This window comes from Amphibalanus amphitrite, unplaced genomic scaffold (genome assembly GCF_019059575.1).
Source record: "Amphibalanus amphitrite isolate SeventyFive unplaced genomic scaffold, NRLGWU_Aamphi_draft 000814F_arrow, whole genome shotgun sequence".
Classification (NCBI taxonomy): domain Eukaryota; kingdom Metazoa; phylum Arthropoda; class Thecostraca; order Balanomorpha; family Balanidae; genus Amphibalanus; species Amphibalanus amphitrite.
This window is the reverse complement of record NW_024882308.1, coordinates 94,357-117,429: the sequence shown is the minus strand read 5'-3', so window position 1 is coordinate 117,429 and position 23,073 is coordinate 94,357. Positions and strand designations below refer to the sequence as shown.

The following is a 23,073-nucleotide window of genomic DNA, read 5'->3' as shown; positions in this document are numbered from 1 at the left end:
GGGCAAAAACTGCAAAAATAGCCGATTTTTTCGGAAATAGTTTTTCTGCAATAACTTTTGACCCAAGCCTTGTACGAGCTTACTTTTACCGGCATCGTGTTCCTCTCGTCAAGACGCATCGAATGAACTATAACTTGACCTTGAAAGGTCAACTTGAAAATTTGACCTCAGGTCAAGGTCATGACCTGACCGGAAAGGGTCATGTTGCATATCAGTCGATCCGTATCGTCGAGCTGAACACATCTAAGGCGTTTTCATCGCTCTAGCATGCCTCTATCAAAAGTTATTTGCGAAAAACTGTTAGATACCATTCGTGACCTAAGATGACCTCAGGGCATAAACAAGGGTCACGGACACCATTTTCATGTTCTGTGTGTCTAAACCACTTGTAATTCGGTGTTTGGGAGTGTTTATAATGTCTTTCGTCCAAAAGAGGCGCATTTCAATTTTCTCCCATTGACTTATAATGGGGAGGTCGCAAAATTGACCTGACCTTAGGTCATCGATATCAAAATTCTGAGATATACATTTTGTACATGCTATTGCTCTTAGCAATCGCTGAAAGTTTCAAAGCGATCGGTCACTCGGTGTAGCTATGACAGACATTGAAACTTTTTATGAGGTGAGGTCACTTCAAGTGACCTGGTGACCTGACCTTGAATGACCTTGGTCTGAAATTTTCGCAACATGTGTAGAATTGATGTATGATAAGGTGTACCAAAAACGGCGGCGCTCCGCGCCGCCGTTTTTTAGATATTCGCGAAAAACCACAAGGGGGGTGTTCAAACACCCCCCAGCAGGGCGCGGGTTAAGCCACAAAAACGTACTTGGTCATTTTCTTTTGTCTTATGACGTCACATACAGGTAGAAAAAGTTAATTGTAGTTGTAACGATTTTCATTGGCAAACATTGTATTGGGTAAAAATAAATTGTGTTATGTAAAAGAGACGTTAGCGGTCATATTTAGTGAGGAAGAGATGAATATGTGCCATATATAGTCCCCGAAGATATAGTTGGAAGAACAAATGCTGAACATATTGTGACGTCATAAGAATAGTCCCTGTATTTTTAGCCTTTTAAAGGGTTATATCTCTGGGAGTTTTAGATATATTGTCTTGATTATCGGCATGCACAAGGGCAGTCAGGTGCTCTCTGAAATAGGTATGTTCTGTTTTTGAAATATTCTTCAATTTTCAAAATATCTCAAGAAATATACATTTTCAGTTGGATCATCAAGATCATGAGAATAATAAAGTTTGGGAATTTCGAAATAGACATTTTGTTTGCCATGCATTATTGTGCCTACGGTTTAGTTTTTGACTCTCTATGTTGATAATGTAATTGTCTGCGATTTTTTTCCATGAGTAGCTTTTTCGACCAAAAATTGCCGACCATGACCTTGACCTCTACTATAAGTCATGATCCAAGATGATCTAGGGCCCATTATTTTCAATAATTGTGGCAAATTGATATCCGGAGAGGTACTAAAAACGGCGAGTCAAAATCCGCCGCCGTTTGTAGTAACATACGAAAAAGCACACGGGGTCCCTGCCCCCCCCCCCCCCAACCGGTTCCGGGTTATCGAACGAAATTCACATTGCAGCACTAATGAAGCGCATTTGATTGTGGGGAAATAAATGCTTCGCTTCTATTTGCGATGCACCAATATAGTCATAGATACTACAAAGCATAGGTTGAGAACTGTGAGGCGTGAGTGTTGACAGTGATATCGTGATTGTAAGACATGGTGTTCGTCTTCAGTGCCGATCGCAGGCAGTTCCAGCGTTCAATCTCAGTCCGATGGTGAGGGTGCTTGGATCCCCTGGTGGCGGCCGGCCAGCTCCGACCCTAGTGCCGGCACGCAGCGCCCCCAAATGCAGCATGTCATCCAGCCCAGCGCAAATCTGAACGGTAAGATGCTATGTAATCGTTACACCCCGGTTTGAAATTCTTCCTTTCCAGTCATATCGCATTTTCTCCGTCGGGCTCAAAGCATGCGTTACATAAGGTCAGCCTCAGCATCAAGTGTTGCCAGTTGTAGTGTATCCTTGGACTGCCGGCCCACTCTGCAGGCGTCTGTGGACATTTGCTGCTTGGCATATTTCTGGTTACTGCCAGTGCGACTTGCTCCAATGAGTGGCTATGTCTGTTCTCAGCAGGTGACCTGGACTGCATGACCGACCTCGGTCTGGCCGATGGCACTATTCCCGACCAGAACATCACGTGAGTTGGCGTACCTACTTGCCTATCGGGGTTTATCAGATGCGTGATTTTTTTTAGGTGCAATTTAGAGTTCTAACTTAGTTTTGTTGTCACCGGGACTGAGTGAGATCGCCTATTTTCTAAAACTGTTCATTTTTGCTCTGTACGTACTTCTGTGGTTTTGTTTATTTCTCTCGTTGCCTTGAGTTAATACGGTGGACTGCGACCCCAGTGGAATTGTTGTTAAGGGCGTTATCCCAGTGACTGCACTCAGAAAACACTTTGAGAACATTTTTGAATAAAGACTCAATTGAGTGCTGAAACATGCCTGAAATGTGTGTGATTTTAAAAACGGTTTCAGTAAGGCTTCCTTTTAAGGCTCATGTACTTTAAGCCCGAATACTGGATTCAAGTGAGACCGAAATTGGGGATCGGGCTGAAAACTGGTTTCATAGTGAGACTGATTTTAAAAGCTTGACACCGATTATGGGTACTGACTGAGATCTGTTTCTGCGATCAATGGCGTTGCTCAGAAAGTATTCTCAAAATGTGTCGTCTGTTTTGAATAGGGGACATTAGCCCGAAAACTGGTCTCTGAGACCGAATATGGAAAAACTACTTTCTCAGTGTGGGTGACTTTATGCTCGATTTACGGTGCCCTCCCCCTCCCCCACGCACCCTAGGGAGAAACACTGGAAGACGAGCAGGATCTCTCCTGGAAATGGATGTTATTTGTATTTGGCGACCAGTAATACATACCCAATCGTATGTACGTACATACATGCACTACACTGTATTTGACTGTAGTCACTACAGCCTGGCGGCCGCCGCGCTCTCAACAGCACTTGGAGGCCCCATGGGTCAGGTCAGGCCGCCACCGCCGCGACCCGGCGGACGGCCGCCCCCCCCCCCCCCCCCCCCGGGTTTGCCTTCTTGGCAGGGGCCGTGCTGGTGGAGGGCGGCGGATAGCCGGATACCGTCGGATACAGTGTGCGATGCCTGTTTACATGCAACTAGTCACCGCAGGGTGTAATAAGCCCTCTGGAGATGAACACATCGGGGTCCGTCACAGTGGGACCCAAACTCAATCTCGTTCCCTCGTCCATCGTGTAACATTGGTGCACCTTTTCTCGGCGGGCAGCGGGTGGCCCAATGTGAGCTTCTCCGGGGCTCCCGAGTACAGCTCGCCGTCTGGAGCTCGGCTCAATGCGGCCTCGGCCTGGTGCGTCAACGCCTCCAGCTTCCCGGAGCAGGACGCCACGCTGACGATCGACCTGGGCTCCAGCCGCCTGATCTCAGGTCAGTCAACACCAAATACAAACGCGCAGTTCGTACCACCTCAGCAAATACAAGCGCACAGTACAGAGCAGCGCCCGGCGGCTGCTCTTCTGACGGTTCTGTCCTCTTTACCTAGTTGCATGCGGTCGCGAAGTATGCGGCTTGTAACCGATTTAAAATTAACGGATATCTGACACGCAGTCTTCGTTGACACTGCTGTGTGTTCACACATTTCACATTTTAATAAACTGTAGCCTTACACAGAGGAAACTGGGGCACGGGTGTTCCCAGTGCAGCGAACTGAGTGGCCGGGCTGAATTATACAGGTGGCCGCCGCTCCGTTAGTGGCGGCGCGCGGTGACACCGGCCCGGCCCGGCCCGACCGGCACCGGTCCTACACCACAGTCCCCGTGCAGCCAGTGGTCGTTCATTCGAATGATGCCCTGCTCCTGTGGTCAGTTTTCACTGTCGGCAACACCATCCTGGACCACTCCATTAAAGGGACACTCCCACCTTCAAAAGAGGTAATGAATTGGCATAAAAGCTATGTTCCGAGGTTCAGAAAGATAAAAATGTATATCTACCAAATTTCACCGAAAAATATGCACTGACTATATTCAATGGCGTAACGTGTTTAGAAGTTATTGGCGAAAAACGGGAGGGGGTAGATTCTGCCCCCCCCCCCAGCGGGGCGCGGATTAAACATGTCGCAATGCAATAATTATATCCGAAGATACTACTCACCATGAATTAACCCGCGCCCCGTTAAGGTCTGGCAGGTTCGACGTCCTGTGGGGGGGGGGGGGGCAAAGGGCACCCCGTCGTATCTTCAAAAGCAATACCTAGTCGGATCGAAAAAAAATCAAACGGCATTCCAAAGAGCTCATCGAGATGCACAAGATAGCATGTTGATGACCTTGATAATTGGCCTTTGACGTCACAGGGAGGTTAAACAAGGTCAATTCAGTCCAATTTACAATGACGAGAAGTCGGTCAAAAAAATGAAACCTAGGTTTCCAAAATTAGTCTGAATATGACGTATATGATAGACCTGGCATGTGGATAGTCACCTGAATGGATGTTGACCTGTTACGTCACAGAAAACACTTACGTGAATGGTAAGGAAAGGCATGTTAAATTGTGAATAATCGAGTCTTTATGAAGACATGTCATATATATGCAACCACAGAAACCTCCTTGACCATTTATCTTGGACCTATGACGTCACAGGAAGGTCAAATGAGGTTAAGTTGTGAAATTCGCAGCCGTTTCTGAGTTATCTGCGAGAAACCAGAGGAGGGCCCTTTGCCCCCTCCCCAACGGGTCGCGGGTTAACCCTCGCCCCGTAGGGCTATTGGCGGACCCTGCCACCCGTAGGGGGGGGGGGGCGTGTCAGCACCCCCCTAATATCTCGGAAAATTACCAACCGATTTTCAATATTCAAACAACGTTTGAAAGCCCCAACGAGGAACTACCTGGTGACCAAGTTTCTTTGACCTATGTCGAACCGATGACGTCACAGGTCAGGTCAAAGGTCGAACTTTTCACCGTTTACAGACCTTCTAAGAAATGCGTTATAAAATCGTGTAAAAGAATAATAATATTTCGAAAGAATAAAAGAATAATAAAATTTCGTAAATATCGTGTAAAAGGCATGTTATCGAAAATCATCGACAGGGCGTTGGTTGACTAATCAATGTTGCTAAATGAGGTCGCTGATACCAGGTCACTAAGGGTCACAGCGGACGTTTTCACGACGGAACTTTCTCGGTGGAACCTATTTCATACCTGGAAAGTACCAACCCTTAAACCCGCGCCCCACTGGGGGGGGGGCTATTCATAGCCCCGCCCCACTGGGGGGGGGGGGGGCTATTCATAGCCCCCTCCCGTTCTTCTGCAATAACTTCCAAATCGCTTGACGTATCGACGCCAAACTTTCAGTACCTTCGGCTGCATCAATATGACACCTTGTGTTAAAATATGAACTTCGTAGCTACCATAGGTCGGCCGGAAATGACGTCAGAGTGACGTCATGTTCGGCCGATTTCGACGCAAAACATTGAACCACGGCAATAGCTCTCAAGAGCTCAGTTTTTAAGCTAGATCCAATTTCTTTGCATGAAAGGACTCAGAATAGACTGGGCTATCAAACTGCTATCTCGGATTCTCAAAATTTTGAAAACTTCGAGGAAAAATTATAACAAAATTCAAAATTTAAATTAAAAAAAAAGTTTTTGACTTTTCGAAAAAAAAACGGAATGCATGTGATAGAACGCATGCTTTTGACTAAGTGCAGCAATTTTTAGCTAAATATCTTCAAAGATGGCCAAGTTATACGCATTATTGCAAAAAATTCACAATTTTTAATTTTTCAAATCAATTTTTCAGTACGTATTTGACATCGTACACAAATATAAATAGCACCATCGTGTTTCTGAGCTCAAACTGCATTCAATATGCACCTTTTTTGTTGAAAAAAAAATAACTTCAAAACGTGACCTTTTTGACCGGAAAGTGAACTGCCCTAAGCTAAATTCGACTCAAAATTACCTCGCATGACACAGACGACATCAAATTCGAAATCTATGGCCTAAATGGACCATAGAACATGTGTCACGTGACCGACGCATGATATAATATTTCCGTGACCTGTGATGAACTGACCCTGACTTGAAAATCACCTGACCTGTGACGTCATCGGTGACCTCGAGGTCACTAAAATTTGGTTTCGTTCGACAGTTTTTCCGGGGCTATCAGACGCCGTTTGAATTTTGACGATCGGCCCAGTAGTTTCGGAGTTAGGAGGGGGGCTATGGAGAACCCCCCCCCCAGTAGGGCGTGTTATACGCAGACCCCAGTGGGGCGCGGGCTAAGGCTTTAGAGTCCTTACAATTGAGGTCTTCTGCCTTCAAAATATTTTTAAAAGTTGTAATCCAGACGATTTTGACCATCATATCGCTTATTTATTTAAAAACAAATCAATTGTTGGTTCTAGTAGTCCATCTTTCAACTATGAGGGATCAAGTCAGCCTGGCAACTAGGGGAAGTTGGGGGAACGCCGAAGACTTTTTTCTGACGCCCGTAGCACGCAAGGTAGACAACATACGCTATTCTTGTTGGCGTCATTCGAGAGGCCAGTCTTTTGCCTTTCAAACATACCAGGCGCATTTGATGAATTCGCATACCGTTAAGCGCACAAACTAAAAATATCAAAGAAGTGACTTTTTCGGCGTTGCCCCGGACTGCGGGGAAAGCCGAAAATGGGAGAAATGATCTACGGGGAATGCCGACATTGATGTTTTGCCATTTTATCTCAAACTTTATCCAGAATTCATCAAAGCTGACACACGTTTCAAGAGCTTGAGGACGCGGTGCACACTGGAAGTTATAATTGTGTGATATAATAAGAAAATGCCAGGTAAATCATTACTTATAGGTAACAGGCCGTTGTGTCGGTTGAAAGTGTAATTTGTGTGACTAAAAATACGCGTTGCTATTCTACAGCAGTAAAGTCCACGTAGCGTGCTTTTAACACGTGCGTAATCGCACGTTTTCGGCATTACCCCAGCCAGCCATACTTTCATTTGCAGGCCAATAACTTTTCAACGTGCTGTATAAATTTCAAATAGGCAGCACACTTATGCAAAGACATGCTAAAGATTACTTGACCGAATTGGCCAGACAAACGGTAGCATAATGAGTAAAAAATGCAGCTTCAAAGGCGCATGTAGTACAAGGGAAACGTACCTTGAAAACGCTCTTGGCGCCCTCACAGTCGAAGTATTCCGAATGACGACTCGTAACAAACATGCGATAATTGTAGTCACTTAAGCTTCAGAGCATCACTGACAGGTGGCATCCATGTCTTACGGTTTTCGAAATATCCCGAATTTCGGCTTTGCCCCAACTCCGGCATTGCCCCAACTTCCCCTACTATGCATTCCAGACCCCATGAGACCCTGTTTTTCGGCGATAATTTTTTCAATTTTTGTCCAATTAGCTTGAAATTTTGGCAGACTATGTTTCAGCTCAAGCGCCAATTTTTGTCAATATGGTCTCTTAACAAAATATCAAAATTTAGAGCACTTGTCGTTGGCTCGTAATGTTAATCAGTTTTTGCACCCGGATAGAGGCTCGCTCGCTACCGCACCGGATTGGATAGGAGCGCTGGCCAATCACGTTACGCCGCGCTCAACTTGACTCCGCCCACTGGCCGTGATCGCGATGGGTCTATGCCGTTTCAGTCGGCGTCAGCACCGCGGGGAGGTCGCAGCGGGACCACATGATGGAGACAAGTGAAACTGGCAAAGTTGTTTCGGGACGAAAGCCAAAAAATTATCCGTTCGGGAGCGGGACCACATGATGGAGACAAGTGAAACTGGCAAAGTTGTTTCGGGACGAAAGCCAAAAAATTATCCGTTCGAGGGCATTTGGTGTCCTCTTCTCCTTATTTTGGTATTTAAACGTCGAACCAGCTCAGAATATTCAGAATGATCAGAACCAAGGTAGGATCTATTGGAACGGAGCCGGCCGTAGAAGGAAAGATAGATGGACTCTTGGACTCTGAACATTTATTTAAGCCGGAGTTGCACCTATCTCATCGTCAGGTTGGGTCAGGTCACTTATCACTACCCGATTACCTGTAAGATCATGCGTAAGCCTCTGCATGACCCAAAAATATTGATAGGTATACCGGGTGGCCCAGAAAAAACGTTCCGAACTTTGGAGGCCTATATATCAAATACAAGTACAAATAACGAGCCAAAATTTTCATCAAGTTTGCGTCATTTCTTTGCGCATTGGTATGCCAAATTATAACATTATACCATCATTTTCAAGCTGGCAATCTTGAGCTGAATTAAGCAAGACGTTTTTGCTTTTTTTGCCGATGTCAAACGATAGTGATGATTGGGTTAGACGTCCCATGTTATAAAAAAAAAAAATAGATCACGTGAATGAAACCAACACGTATGTTTTTATTTTAAATATTTTTGTCTCACTTATGGACCAAATATTCAAATACTGAGCCAAAATGGTGCTCATGGATGTCATTCGTTTCAACACCAAATCATGTTTCGAGCAGGAGTGGCACGGTGCATGGATTACTGCTGATTACCCTCCTTTCAGTAGATCAAACAGTAAATCGACCGGATAAGGAAAACAAACTAAAGCAGACTAGTTCCTGTGCCAGAAGACCACAGAATAGCTTATGGAAAACAACATTGCCAGCAGATGACAAAAAAAAAAAACTGGTAGAAAAGCTACCTTTTCCCAGGAATGTCAGCCAGGAAAGCATTTGAGCCACAAGATGGTTAGAAAACTGGAAACTTCTTCCGATGCCGCTGGCACAGAGCCATCGTGGTTGCCTGAGGAAATGTGTCATCCTGAGACCCGAACCATCAATGAGACTAGCTGCCAGTAGAAGTCATGGCTCTAGGCCGCGGTGCCGCGGGGTGAAAGTGACTCGTTCACTCACATTTTGTAGTAAACATCGGAGCAAAAAAGTAATTTTTACATGGCATGCTTGAAACACGAACCGTTTAAATAGTTATTTACCGAACACCATGAAAATCACACCATTTACTGAAAATGTGTGCCGTATTGACTATTCGAAGTTTCAATGTTGTATCTTTTTCACTTTCTGAGAAATATTGATTTAAAGTTAGGAACGTTTTTTTCTGGGCCACTATTTGGCAGCGTCAATAAATGTTTCTGAGGAAGGCGCGGAAAGCAACAAGGTAGGATGAAGAGTTTCGGGCACGGCCGATTGCCTGGGGCATCGCTCCAGCGAGACGACCGTATTCGTGATTCGTGAAGCGGTGCGGGGCACCGGGTGGGGCAGAAGCGAATGTGTCGTATGGCAGAAATGACCTTTATCGCGGTGTCATGTGTGTGTTATATTGTTAAGACGTGCACAAAAAGAAATAGGAATGTGGCAGACGGACGTTGTGCACTACAAGAGAGTTGTGCACTACAAGAGAACGATCATCAAGAAACACGTATCTTTTTGTAAAACTTATGTAACAGTAGGTATGTCCTCAATGGTGAAGTAACCATCTCTAGGCTTTTACTTTTCATGTTTGCATTTCAACACATAAGATCTGGGGGTAAAGTTAGTCCGGCGCCCTCCTCAACCTAAGTCGATGACAAAATGGATTACTCCTGAAGGTGTTCAATGCTTATGTTGCACCGGGATGATATAAATCGATCACGCCGGCATACATTCCTAATCAACTTTCATATATCAAACACATAAATTGCATCCTATTAATGGTGATTCTATTTTGCAATTTGGACGTAGTTTGACGCGATATATAATTTTACGCAATCATTTGAAATCAACAGCGTCTTTTATGTGCGTTTTTTTCACAAGCCCCGAATCTTGTGTGGAAATATATATTTTGTTGTGACTGAACAAGGTGTACGTACATTTGTGATAAATACAAAGTCGAGGGCTTCAGCTAGTGCGTTACTTATGCGCGCTATTTAGCTCATTCGATGAAGTTACGACTGCAACGACAACTGCACGGCAGCTACGTTCCATGCGAGCCGCCCCGGTGCGACAGCTACTGCCCCGCCCGCTCCACGCAGCCGACTGACCGGCCAAGGTCACCGCCCCGTCCGCCGGGAGGGCGGAGCTTAATGGTCACGTGTTTGTGACGTCACGCCTACGCACGGATAGCCTCTACTCCACTGACGGATTTACGGAGCCGATTTTAACATTACGAGGCAACGACAAGTACCCTAAAATTTGATATTTTGTTAAGAGACCATATTGACAAAAATTGGCGCTTGAGCTGAAATGTGCATTGTGAAAATTTGAAGCAAATTGGACAAATATTAAACAAATTATCGCCGAAAAACAGGGTCTCATGGGGTCTGAAATGCATAGTAGATACCCGGCTTCTGTTTCACCGGCCCGACGCTGCGTGCGCCCTGGTGGTGCCCGGGCGCAACAAATCCGCCGCCGCCTTAGCAGTGGCATTGACTTCCGCCGTCTGTTGCGGTTCCAAAGTCAAGCCAGCGTGGAATTGGGAGAGCTCGGTCAGCCATGGTGGTGCCCGGGCGCATCAAGTCCGCCGCCGCCTTAACAGTGACATTGACTTCCGCCGTCTGTTACGGTTCCAAAGCCAAGCCAACGTGGAATGGGAGAGCTCGGTCACCCGCAGCTGGCAGCTCAGTATATTTCCTTATCATTGTACTAGCATTATATGTATAGATATGAGAATTTCATAAACGTGCTTACGCTTTAGGTTTACATGAGTGGTAAACCCTTAGATAAAATAAATTAATGTAATATTTAGTAGAAAATCAACAAAGTAACGAACCACTTATTCAACAGGTAGAAAACCTACTACAATGAACATACTAAAATTCCTGAGGCATCAAAGGAAGCTACTAAAATTCCTGAGGTATCAAAGGAAACTACTAAAATTCCTGAGGTATCAAAGGACCAAACAGGCATCTATTAGGTACCCGCTATTGAAAACGGCTAGCATGAACCGGGCTATACTAGGGTAGTGTGACGCATGTTTTATGGAAAATTTTACATTTCGAATTCGATATTGTGGGTAAGGTGACCACAAGGACCAGTTTGGGTTACGTTCTAGTGGAGGTCAGGTCAAGGTCATGTCAAAACGGTAAAATTTTTAAGTTGTTATTTTTGCATAAAAAGGGTGTATGCGATGCACCTCGTCTCGGGGAATCCAGTGGTGGTCTTTGTTTTAGGGGAGAGCAGGGTAAGACTCCCCCTTGGGAAAATGCAAACACTCGCTGCATAATCGCATCCACCATGGAGATGTGTGTGCATTAGAATAGACCACTATTTCTCTTTCTTTGCGAGCTGGAAATTGTGCATTATCACCTAACATGTAGTGAGCGACACATGTTTAAAAAAGTCTTGCAAATGGGCGTCTTACCCCACGGGGTGGGTAAGACGCCCCGGGGAGAGGCTCGTACCATATACTAACCTTATATACTCACTTATACTTGCCTTACTTACTTTATACTTACCTCACCTATACTAAACTTATAGTCGGAGTCGATTATGGTAGTAAAGCCGGAGCCGGAGTCGGAGCCACCGAAAATCCATCAACTAAGCAGCCATTCAAGGTCTGCCGAATCTGAGTCAGAGTTAGTCGATCGGAGTCGACAGTCGGAGCCCGGAGTTGGAGTCGAAGTTGCATTTTGGAAACCGGAGTCTGGGTCGGAATTGGAGGCTCGAAAAGGCATAGACTCTGCAGCCCTGACGCAGACAGTGAATTTTGTGGGGGTCTTATCCCTCAACTACCAAATGTCTTTGAGCTCCAATTCTTTCAAGAGATTCAATCGTGAGGCTCAAACTCGTTGCAACACGTAAAGCGCCTATATTCGCTATGTGCAAAATGCATATGGAACATAATTTAAAGGCCGGCTCCCAGTTATTACGAGATGGAAGACGATGAGATTTTTTATATCAGAACATGTCAAAACATAACAGTGCTCACCGCCTGCAAAAGACACCACCTCGGAACCGAAAATCTTGCCCCTATAAGTTAAAGGAAATAACAAACGTTGCAAGAACTTACAAATAAAATAACCCTGTTAGGTATATCGAAAAGGCGTCTTACCCCACCCGGGCGTCTTACCCCACTCTTCCCTACTCTAGGTGGTTCAGAACGGCAAAAAAATAAGTTCGAAAATTGACATAATCAATTTTGAGTAGTTTTTGTTGCCATAACTTTGCCAACAGTTAAGCTATTCAGCTGAAATTTGAAATGTAGATGAAGGACCATTAGTTCTATAACATATATCCCGGTTGACGGCTCTCCCGCAAAAAAAAACTTTATTGGGTCGAAAATTGTAGAACATGACGTCACTCTGATGTCATTTCTGGCCAACATATCGTAGGCTCTGGATTCATTTATTTATTTTTTGCCGCATGATATAAAATTGGTGCCCGGAAGGGATCTAAAAGTTTGGTGGCGATATCTGCAGTGCTTTAGGAGGTATCAACGGAAAAAGAGAGAGGGAGCGTTTCGCCCCCCCCCCCCTACGGGGCGCGGGTTGAGCTGAAGGACTAATAATAGCAATCGAAATGGAGGCCGCATCCTGCAGTGTGCATTACGCACCCCGCACACGGTCCTTTGGCGGCCATCATTGGCTGTGCACTGTGCAGTGAGCGTTGCTTGGAGCCTGGGCGTTCTGGAACTCCCTCATCGCCTGCCACCACCGAGCATTATCATGGTCCGTATTGACCGGCCATTCATGTTTCCATGGTCGTGGCTGCACACAGTGTGCAAGGCGTGACGCCATGACCGGACTGCAGCGGTGCACCCGACCATTACAGTAATGCAGAAGGCAATCAAACATTGACTGATTGCTAGCCTCTTCGGCCCAGAAACACCATTGCAAGCTCAGGTAATGATAGATTGGGGAACCATTGGGCTGAGGTGGCTACTGGCTACCAGTTCTCTCAGCAGTCCGACATTAGTTACTTTTTCTTGATGATGATAAGCCGGTGGCGCATTTGTGGAAAACCCGTAAGTTTAATGAGCTGTAAACAAAAAAAGCTGAATTCGTTCGGTGCTCGTTTGGAAATGGGCCACGCAAAACGTGTTTAAATGTAGTTTTGCATAAGCACGTACTATCAAAGGTAAGCTACCCGCGAGGGTCAAAGTCAAAATCGCCTGAATCGTGTCTTACTTAGGAAAGTTTAATTTTAAAAGTTGGTTACTTTTGATCGTTCTGTCTGATATTTGGTCTGGTATATCGAGCCTCAGACCGGGTGGGAGAGAGCCCACGGACGAGTGAACACGTCTGCACAGAGGCTGCTCGTCTGTTGTTGGCAGGTTTCCGAGTGCAGCCCGCTCCTGCCGAGGTGCACAGCAGAGACTACAGCAGCTTCGCGGCGCTCGAGTACAGTCTGGACGGCGACGCGTGGACCCTCTGCTGCAGCATGGAGACGGTCGGCGTCTCCCACTCGGTCAGTCGGGTGGCGCACACTCACCGTACCGTATAGGAAGAAAGCCGTCCTTCTGTGCAATCCTACGTAGATGACTTACCAGTGCCATTATGTATGTTATTTTGTGTAATTTGACAAATATTGGAACGTTGTGTTGGGCATTGTTAAAACGATTATTGAAAGGATGAAAAATAACCTGTTACTCATATCTAGAAGAATTAAAAAACACAATCTAATGATGACTTTAACGAGCGAGCAAAGCGAGTGAAGTCCCTATAGCATGATAGCAGAAATAACAGCGTAGAATAGTATATGAATACTGCATGGGGTAGCGGGCAACAGTAAAAGTTATTGCCCAATGTGACGTCAGTGTAGCCCGAGGGTGAGGGCATACCTCATGCAGTATTCATTTTATTACATGGCCCACCTCGTCTCGTATTACCTATTCATAGTAACTTTATTTATTATCGTTTAGCTGTATGACAAAACGGGTTAGCATAATAACACACAATTTGTTTGAATCTCAATGATGAATGTATTTCATGGCATCACACATTTCTCATCACATCACAACAAACACTTTCTGCTGGAGCCTGTCATTGGCGAGGAGTAGTTTTGCGTGTAAATATTCAGTTTTTCTCAGTCGCCTCGGCTTATCGGCTCCTTGTGGTCAACTGATCCTCGCCCATCCTTTTTAGACAAGTGCATTGCGACCTGGAAAGCCTCTGTAGGTACTCAAAGGAAAACTTCCTACTTCACTTGTCTTTTCCTAGTTGATTGATGATGAACTGTTTGATTCCGTACTTCAGTGAGTGTAGACTTTTCGTTTTTTTTCTTTCTCCATCTTTGCGCTTGACATTAGAGAAAAACTCCTTAGCAGTGTCGTCGAGAGTAGCATTACTGTACTGTAGGTCTTCCAGCGTTAGACCTTTAGCTGTTAAAAATTTCATGGAATATGTCTCCCGACGATTTTATCACCCTTTGCCTACCTTCAGCCCTGCGTGAAAAAAGGAGCTCATCTAATTCACTTGGTTCAAATAAATGAAAACGAGGCAGCGCTGTCATAACTACACATATAGGTACGTATGATCCTTCAGCAATGACGTCCACCAACTGAATGAGGATGAGGTGAAGAACCTAAACCCCCCTAAACCCTAAATTTCAAAATTCTGAATGTTTTTTTTTTTAAGCACGCGCAAAATACTGTTGCCCGTTGTCATGGTATCATTAACAAAAATACGTCATCCTTCAAAAGAAAATTAAACGTGAAAATTGCCGGTCAACAGTCAAAATTATTACACACCCAGTTAACCCTCGCCCGTATAGAGGGGGGGGGGGTCGAACGGACCCCGCTATGGTTTTTCGCAAATAACTCGCGTAAAAAGCGGCCGATCGCGACGAAACTTTCAGTACCCTCGCGTTCATCATTTTCACACCTACCCTGAAAATTTCATGACCCTGACCCAAATGACCTTTGACCTGTGACCTACTTTTCGAGACCATGTTTGGCTGGAATCGCGATTCGGCGTATGTCGGCTCGCATTAGCCGCGCGTTTGCAGTCTTTTCGTGGTTTCAAGCGTTCAAACATGTGATATGATGTTGCCCCTATGCATTAGGGTGGGTTTCAAGGTCACCTGAAGGTCAGGTCAGGTCATTGACCTTTGATGACCTCGGTTCACTTTTTCGAGTTTTACATGTTTCTAGGCCAATTTTTGGAGCTGAATTCGAATTTAGCAACCATATGAACATTTACGAAGTAGTTTTGGTGCTTTCGTAACATGTTACGAAGCTGGAGGCGGTTGCCACCTACTACGAATACTCTTACTGGTTGACCTGACCTGAACTGACCCGACCTGGCCTAAATACATGAAGACATCATCTGTGATCAAAACTAACATGATATTCGTGATCAACACCCCGAAAAACCCCATAGGAGCCACACTTTACGACGTTCTAACAGGCCCCTTTCCCGCCTTTGGGGTCATTGACCTGACCTGCAAGGTCAACCAATGACCTAGGACCTTAAAATTGGGTATCATCGGCTTCCTCTCGTCACGGGCAACACGCTCGTTTTTTCCGCGAAGCTCTAGCTCGATCAGGGGCGAAACGGCAAGGGGGTCCAACGGACCCCCCCCCCCCCCCTTATACGTTCGCGGCTGGAAAAACACCAATACGGGCGAGGGTTAACATACGAGCCATGTAATAACAGACATTTACTTATGTATATCCCCACAACTACCGAACCGATTTGCTTACTGTAATTTGTGTATGGTAGTTTCATTCCTACTACCAAGTATTGGACTATTCCCAATGCATGTGGGTGGCCCCTTATGCACTTACCACGTGCAAAACGAAGCGGTTTCAGTTTTGTAACAACCAGTATAACGCCTTTTGGGGCGACTAACGGAGCGAGCGAGAGGGTGGGCCTTGCACGTGCGAAATTGTGAGGGGGTACCTCCAACTGACTTGTGCACGGCACCCTACCAACCGGTCTCTAGCGGTGTGCCAAATTTGAGCACAATCAGCCCAGCCGTTCTCGAGATCTGGAAGTGGCACCCTGCACGTGCGCACGTGCAAAATGGGTCCCAACTGACTTGTGCACGGCACCTTACTAACTGCTCCGTAACCGTGTACCAAATTTGAGCGCAATCGGTCAAGCCGTTCTCGAGATCTGGAATCGACCCCTGCACGTGCGCACGTGCAGCAGCACCCCAACTCTGGCACATGGATATGCATTGCCTAGTGGGTCACTTACACTACCTACATGCCAACTTTCAGCGCAATCGGCCCAGTAGTTACCGAGATATATCAACTATTACAAAAGTGACACCAAGGCCGTATAGTGACACCTCTTCGCTTTGCACGTGGCACGTGCATAAGGGGTCACCCACATGCATCGGGAATAGAATAGTCCAATACTTGGAAAAAGGAATGAAGCTACCCTACAAAAGTTACCGCATGTAAATCGGTCAAGTGGTTGCTGAGATAGAAGACTCGCAAAACCGTGACCACGTCCGGCCGGCCGCCCATACTAAGAAATTTCCGTTAACTAAGGAAAGACTACGCTCGCCTCGCTCGCTCCGTAATTACAATATTTCGGTAATTGCTATGCTGATTGCGCTGAAACTTGGCTTATAAGTAGGCACCCACCAGGCAATGCATCTCCATATGTCACGGTTGGGGTGCTGCTGGACGTGCGCAGTGCGCACGTGGAGGGGTCGCTTCCCATGCCAGAGGAACATGTGACCTCAAAATCATAAGGAAAAGTGCCATTAGAAACTGTCTATTTAGTCCTGCACTAGGGTTACCCGCGTGCTCCGCAACGCGAAGGGGGGATTTTTTGACCCGTGGGTATTGGGTTAGTCTGTGTCGATTTGGTTGGTAGATATCCATTTCGTTCGATTGCTTTTTGACGGCCAAGCATTTTGTAAGAAAACAAAAAGATACATCGCATCGAGGTGCCCGTGTCGTATTATCATGCGTTCTACTTTAGAATGTAGAAAAGTATGTATAAATAACCTTATGCTCATTCTTTGCACTTTTTTGTTGAAATTGAATAATTAAACAAAATCATTGATATATTTCGGCTTGCGCCATCTTCAGAATGTACAGAAACAATTGTCGACACAAACAAACAAAATTCGATTCCATCAATCAATAAATCGTGCAGCGCTTCAATCAGCTCCTTGATGAGAGAATAATTTCATATATACATGGCTCTCGAAATAACGATGCGCCGTCCATGATATCTACGATACATGTACAATATACAACACACAAGATCAATATACAATATACAAAATAACAACATAGAATCTGCATGAATCATCACATTGTTTGGCGCAGCCTAAATCAACGGCACAATCAGACAGTAGTTGTCACAATCAATTTGTGGATATGTATGTACAATATAGTTATGTGGGGGTGTACGATGGACGCTGCAGAAGTGGCCAGGATGAAGTTTGGGTGTTCAAACATGGTTTTTGGTTCCTTATTTCCACTGATTCGGATATTTTTAAATCAGCGACGTCTTTACACACTCTTTCAATGGAGATTTTGAATGACGATGATGTGATTGTACATGATGGGTGTCTTTGGGTAACGTGATCCCCAAGAGGGGTGTTTTTTGCCTTGTTCTTAGCGTCACGAAAGTGTTCATTGAATCTGTCACGGATGCGCCTTTTTGTTTCGCCAATGTAAATAGTACTTTCATTGTCACAAAGATTACATGTAATTTTGTAGACGGCATTTTTGATGTGACAGCGGCCTGGGAGCCCTGCTTCGCATGTGGCACAGCGTTTGGCACCAGCAGGGCACGGGGGGCTTTCCAGCGCTGACCTCACGATGTGTTTGGCCACCGTTTTCCCACTGGTCCACGCGATACGTGCCTGTACGCCACATGAGCGCACTACCCCGTTGACTCGTCGTGCAAGGGTCTCGTCTATGTAGGGGAGAGATATGTAAGTCGTGTCGGTGTCTCGTTGCTTAGTGTTTCGTCTTTTTGATCTTTGTCTGTGATACATGATTTTGTGTTTAGTGCTTTGAATGAGTCTGTTCGGGTATCCATTGTGTCTGAACAGTGATTCCATGAGTCCCATGCCCCGTTCTTGTGCTTGTCTATCAGAACCTAGTCGTTTGGCGCGTAGAAGCTGAGAGTGTAGTACAGAGCGTTTGCATTGCATCGGGTGTGCTGACGTGTAGTGAATGATGATGGGGGCTGTCATAGGTTTGATGTAGAGCTCAGTGCTGTAAGAGCCGTCTTCTTTCACTCTGATCATGGTGTCAAGGTATGGTATGCATCTGTTTGGAGTTTGGTCGGTCCTCTCTATCGTGAACTTTAGGGCTGGGTGAAAGTCGTTGAGGAATCGGAAGTATTCGTCTAGTTTGTCCGGTCCGTGTGTCCAAATACCGAGAATGTCGTCGATATATCTCATGTACGTCATAGGCTGATACTTTGAATTTGGAGAGGTGAGTATCATCGATTCTACTGCGTCCATGAACATAATGGCTAGCGGTGGGGCGATCCTGGATCCCATCGCCACTCCCTCTGTCTGTTTGAAGTATTTTTGACCAAATCGAATGTAGTTGTTGCTGAGACAATGTCTAAGGAGGGAGTCGATGTCCTTTACAGTGAGTCCACAAGTGTCAATATCGTCCAAGTGTCTGTTCATAAGATTCAAGGTAGCTGTGATTGCCTCGTGGGTGGGAATATTTCCGTAGAGGTTGGTCACGTCAACTGAAAACACTATACAATCTTTTGGCAGTCCTTGGGGAAACTGGGTCCGTAGTCTGTCTAGATAGTCGTCTGTGTTTGTCAAATGGGCCGGCACAAAGGTCAGTAGCTGCGTAATTATCCTTTCCAGAAGCCATGCTAACTTGTCCAGGGGGTCTCCGCATGCTGAGACGATAGGTCTGAGTGGTGCGTCTGGCTTATGTGTTTTTGGGAGACCATAGAGCTCAGCTGTACGACTTCCGGAGGGCATTACGCTTTTGATGACTTTGTCGGGTACCTTGTTTGCTAACGTATCTTTGATAAGTCTTTTTGTTTGAGCTTCCAATTTAGTAGTAGGATTTTTAGGCACGCTTTCATATTCTTTGGTTATTTTTTCTGCTTTTTGTAAGTATTCGTTTTTTGATAGCAGTACCAGGCTCTTACACTTGTCTGAACGTTTTACTATGATATCTGGATCCTCGCCCAGCTGTTTTAACATTTTACTGTCATGAGGCCCATGGTTGGGCTCTGATGTAGTTTTGTGATTTTTGTAGATGGTCATGACTTTTTGCTTGAGAACTTTGAATGACTTCTCTGTGCTGCTGTCAGCGAAAGGTGCCGCCCGAGTGTCAGTGTCGCTAAACTTTGGTGTCAATTTCAGTTTGTGTTTTGCTCCCTGGGTCAGGTCTGGGTCAAGGTCGATGTCTGGTTCAGGGGTATTTGAATCACCTTCATCTTGCTGATCCGTATTTGATGCTACAGTACCGTTATCTGACTCAGAACTGTTGGCACTAGGATGCAGGTTTGACTTTCTTTTTTCAATATGCTTTTTCCACCGCAAGGCAAAAACACCCCTCTCAAGGCCGATCTCTACTTCTTTGATCACGTTCCTGTTCACTGATCGTGTGAGAGCGAAATTAGGGCCCTTGCTAAGCAAATCTACCAGCTGGTCGGGAAGCATCTTATCGGTCATGTTAACAAACTTATCGCGATTACTGAATGGATCAGGGGCTGTGCTGGAGGGATAAGACTTTCTGCGGGTGGGTCCTGTTTGGTCACGGGTGCTATTCACACAGTCGATATCATTGAAATCGCTTTCTCCAAGACAGTCATGCCAGATATCCCCGTCAGCATCCGGGGCTACACGCAAGGCGCACATTTTTGTATCGTCCCCTGAGTCGCTGGCTAGTCTTTGGTCAGCCTGCAGCTGTATCACATCTGACAAGCAATCATACCACTTTTCGAGAGGTTCAGTGCCCACGCAGCCACCGGGCAATAGACTCGAACAACCGTTTACTGGGGAGGTCGACAAGAGGCTTGTGATCTCGCCAAGTATCGCTGGTTTTACGTTATCACGGGTGGAGTTGGAGTTTTGCAGAGGGAAGTTCTTACCTCCAGGCGTTACGGTATCACGCGCAGATGTTACTGTAGTGTCTCTGCAGGTCGGATGCAGGTGTGGCATCGGGTCACTGCGGCAATCAAACCACAGCTCCTCGGTTCCTGGGGCCACTGGTGAGGTCGACGGAGGCGTTTGCAGGTCAGTGCTGACCAGACGGTCGTTTTCTTCTGGCGGTCGTCGCTGGTTCTGGTTCTTGTAGTTCTTGCTCCTGGTTCTTGTCGGTCTTCTCGATGTCGATCGTTCGTGGCCGGCTCCAATCGTCCCATCTTCGTCGTTTTGGTTGGTGTACGCCGTCCGGTTGAGGTCACTGGCGTCGCTTCTCTCTCGATCAGGGCTCGTCCTTCGTTTCACAGTGGAGGTGCCACTGATGCTGATTTCTTGCCGCAAGGTGAGAAACTTCTTACCATGCGTGCTGGCTGAAGTCCGTGAGGTGTCTTCATACACCTGTCTAGCTAGGTGACGTGTAAGGTCGTAATGCTCGTGTGAAGCTGCTTCCCGATCAAGACGCCTTGCTTCTCGATGTCTGAAAGCTTGAGTTCGGAAGGCATCTTTGATCGACTCGCTAAGAAGTTGTCTGCAGAAGTTTTTGCGACGCTTTTCTACAGTCTTGTTGTTCTTGAATACATACGCTATATTGCGTACGCTCTGGGTGATAAATCTTGGATACACTGCTGCACGTTTACATTCAAGAAGGAATCGGATTCGTTCGTTCGTCTTTGCTTGTTTGTCTGCGTTGATCACAATACGCACCAATGCTTCTCTGCGGTTAAAATCTTGTTCAAGTTGTTGTAGGCGAGCAATGGCATCTTTGAGCATCATCATAAGTAGAAAAGTATGTATAAATAACCTTATGCTCATTCTTTGCACTTTTTTGTTGAAATTGAATAATTAAACAAAATCATTGATATATTTCGGCTTGCGCCATCTTCAGAATGTACAGAAACAATTGTCGACACAAACAAACAAAATTCGATTCCATCAATCAATAAATCGTGCAGCGCTTCAATCAGCTCCTTGATGAGAGAATAATTTCATATATACATGGCTCTCGAAATAACGATGCGCCGTCCATGATATCTACGATACATGTACAATATACAACACACAAGATCAATATACAATATACAAAATAACAACATAGAATCTGCATGAATCATCACATTGTTTGGCGCAGCCTAAATCAACGGCACAATCAGACAGTAGTTGTCACAATCAATTTGTGGATATGTATGTACAATATAGTTATGTGGGGGTGTACGATGGACGCTGCAGAAGTGGCCAGGATGAAGTTTGGGTGTTCAAACATGGTTTTTGGTTCCTTATTTCCACTGATTCGGATATTTTTAAATCAGCGACGTCTTTACACACTCTTTCAATGGAGATTTTGAATGACGATGATGTGATTGTACATGATGGGTGTCTTTGGGTAACGTGACGATACAAACGATACAAAAATGACGATAGACGATACAAAAATGTGCGCCTTGCGTGTAGCCCCGGATGCTGACGGGGATATCTGGCATGACTGTCTTGGAGAAAGCGATTTCAATGATATCGACTGTGTGAATAGCACCCGTGACCAAACAGGACCCACCCGCAGAAAGTCTTATCCCTCCAGCACAGCCCCTGATCCATTCAGTAATCGCGATAAGTTTGTTAACATGACCGATAAGATGCTTCCCGACCAGCTGGTAGATTTGCTTAGCAAGGGCCCTAATTTCGCTCTCACACGATCAGTGAACAGGAACGTGATCAAAGAAGTAGAGATCGGCCTTGAGAGGGGTGTTTTTGCCTTGCGGTGGAAAAAGCATATTGAAAAAAGAAAGTCAAACCTGCATCCTAGTGCCAACAGTTCTGAGTCAGATAACGGTACTGTAGCATCAAATACGGATCAGCAAGATGAAGGTGATTCAAATACCCCTGAACCAGACATCGACCTTGACCCAGACCTGACCCAGGGAGCAAAACACAAACTGAAATTGACACCAAAGTTTAGCGACACTGACACTCGGGCGGCACCTTTCGCTGACAGCAGCACAGAGAAGTCATTCAAAGTTCTCAAGCAAAAAGTCATGACCATCTACAAAAATCACAAAACTACATCAGAGCCCAACCATGGGCCTCATGACAGTAAAATGTTAAAACAGCTGGGCGAGGATCCAGATATCATAGTAAAACGTTCAGACAAGTGTAAGAGCCTGGTACTGCTATCAAAAAACGAATACTTACAAAAAGCAGAAAAAATAACCAAAGAATATGAAAGCGTGCCTAAAAATCCTACTACTAAATTGGAAGCTCAAACAAAAAGACTTATCAAAGATACGTTAGCAAACAAGGTACCCGACAAAGTCATCAAAAGCGTAATGCCCTCCGGAAGTCGTACAGCTGAGCTCTATGGTCTCCCAAAAACACATAAGCCAGACGCACCACTCAGACCTATCGTCTCAGCATGCGGAGACCCCCTGGACAAGTTAGCATGGCTTCTGGAAAGGATAATTACGCAGCTACTGACCTTTGTGCCGGCCCATTTGACAAACACAGACGACTATCTAGACAGACTACGGACCCAGTTTCCCCAAGGACTGCCAAAAGATTGTATAGTGTTTTCAGTTGACGTGACCAACCTCTACGGAAATATTCCCACCCACGAGGCAATCACAGCTACCTTGAATCTTATGAACAGACACTTGGACGATATTGACACTTGTGGACTCACTGTAAAGGACATCGACTCCCTCCTTAGACATTGTCTCAGCAACAACTACATTCGATTTGGTCAAAAATACTTCAAACAGACAGAGGGAGTGGCGATGGGATCCAGGATCGCCCCACCGCTAGCCATTATGTTCATGGACGCAGTAGAATCGATGATACTCACCTCTCCAAATTCAAAGTATCAGCCTATGACGTACATGAGATATATCGACGACATTCTCGGTATTTGGACACACGGACCGGACAAACTAGACGAATACTTCCGATTCCTCAACGACTTTCACCCAGCCCTAAAGTTCACGATAGAGAGGACCGACCAAACT

General features: G+C 45.6%; 1 protein-coding gene across 1 annotated transcript; it reads left to right on the top strand.

Annotated features, from left to right (window-relative positions):
* The first annotated feature begins 1,767 nt into the window (after positions 1-1,767).
* On the top strand, positions 1,768-13,649 carry LOC122366530. Its single transcript, XM_043338894.1, has 4 exons — positions 1,768-1,911; positions 2,157-2,223; positions 3,344-3,501; positions 13,311-13,649. Exons 1-4 carry the CDS (start codon positions 1,875-1,877, stop codon positions 13,478-13,480), a joined length of 432 nt encoding a protein of 143 aa, XP_043194829.1. The 5' UTR covers positions 1,768-1,874; the 3' UTR covers positions 13,481-13,649.
* Positions 13,650-23,073: the final 9,424 nt, after the last annotated feature.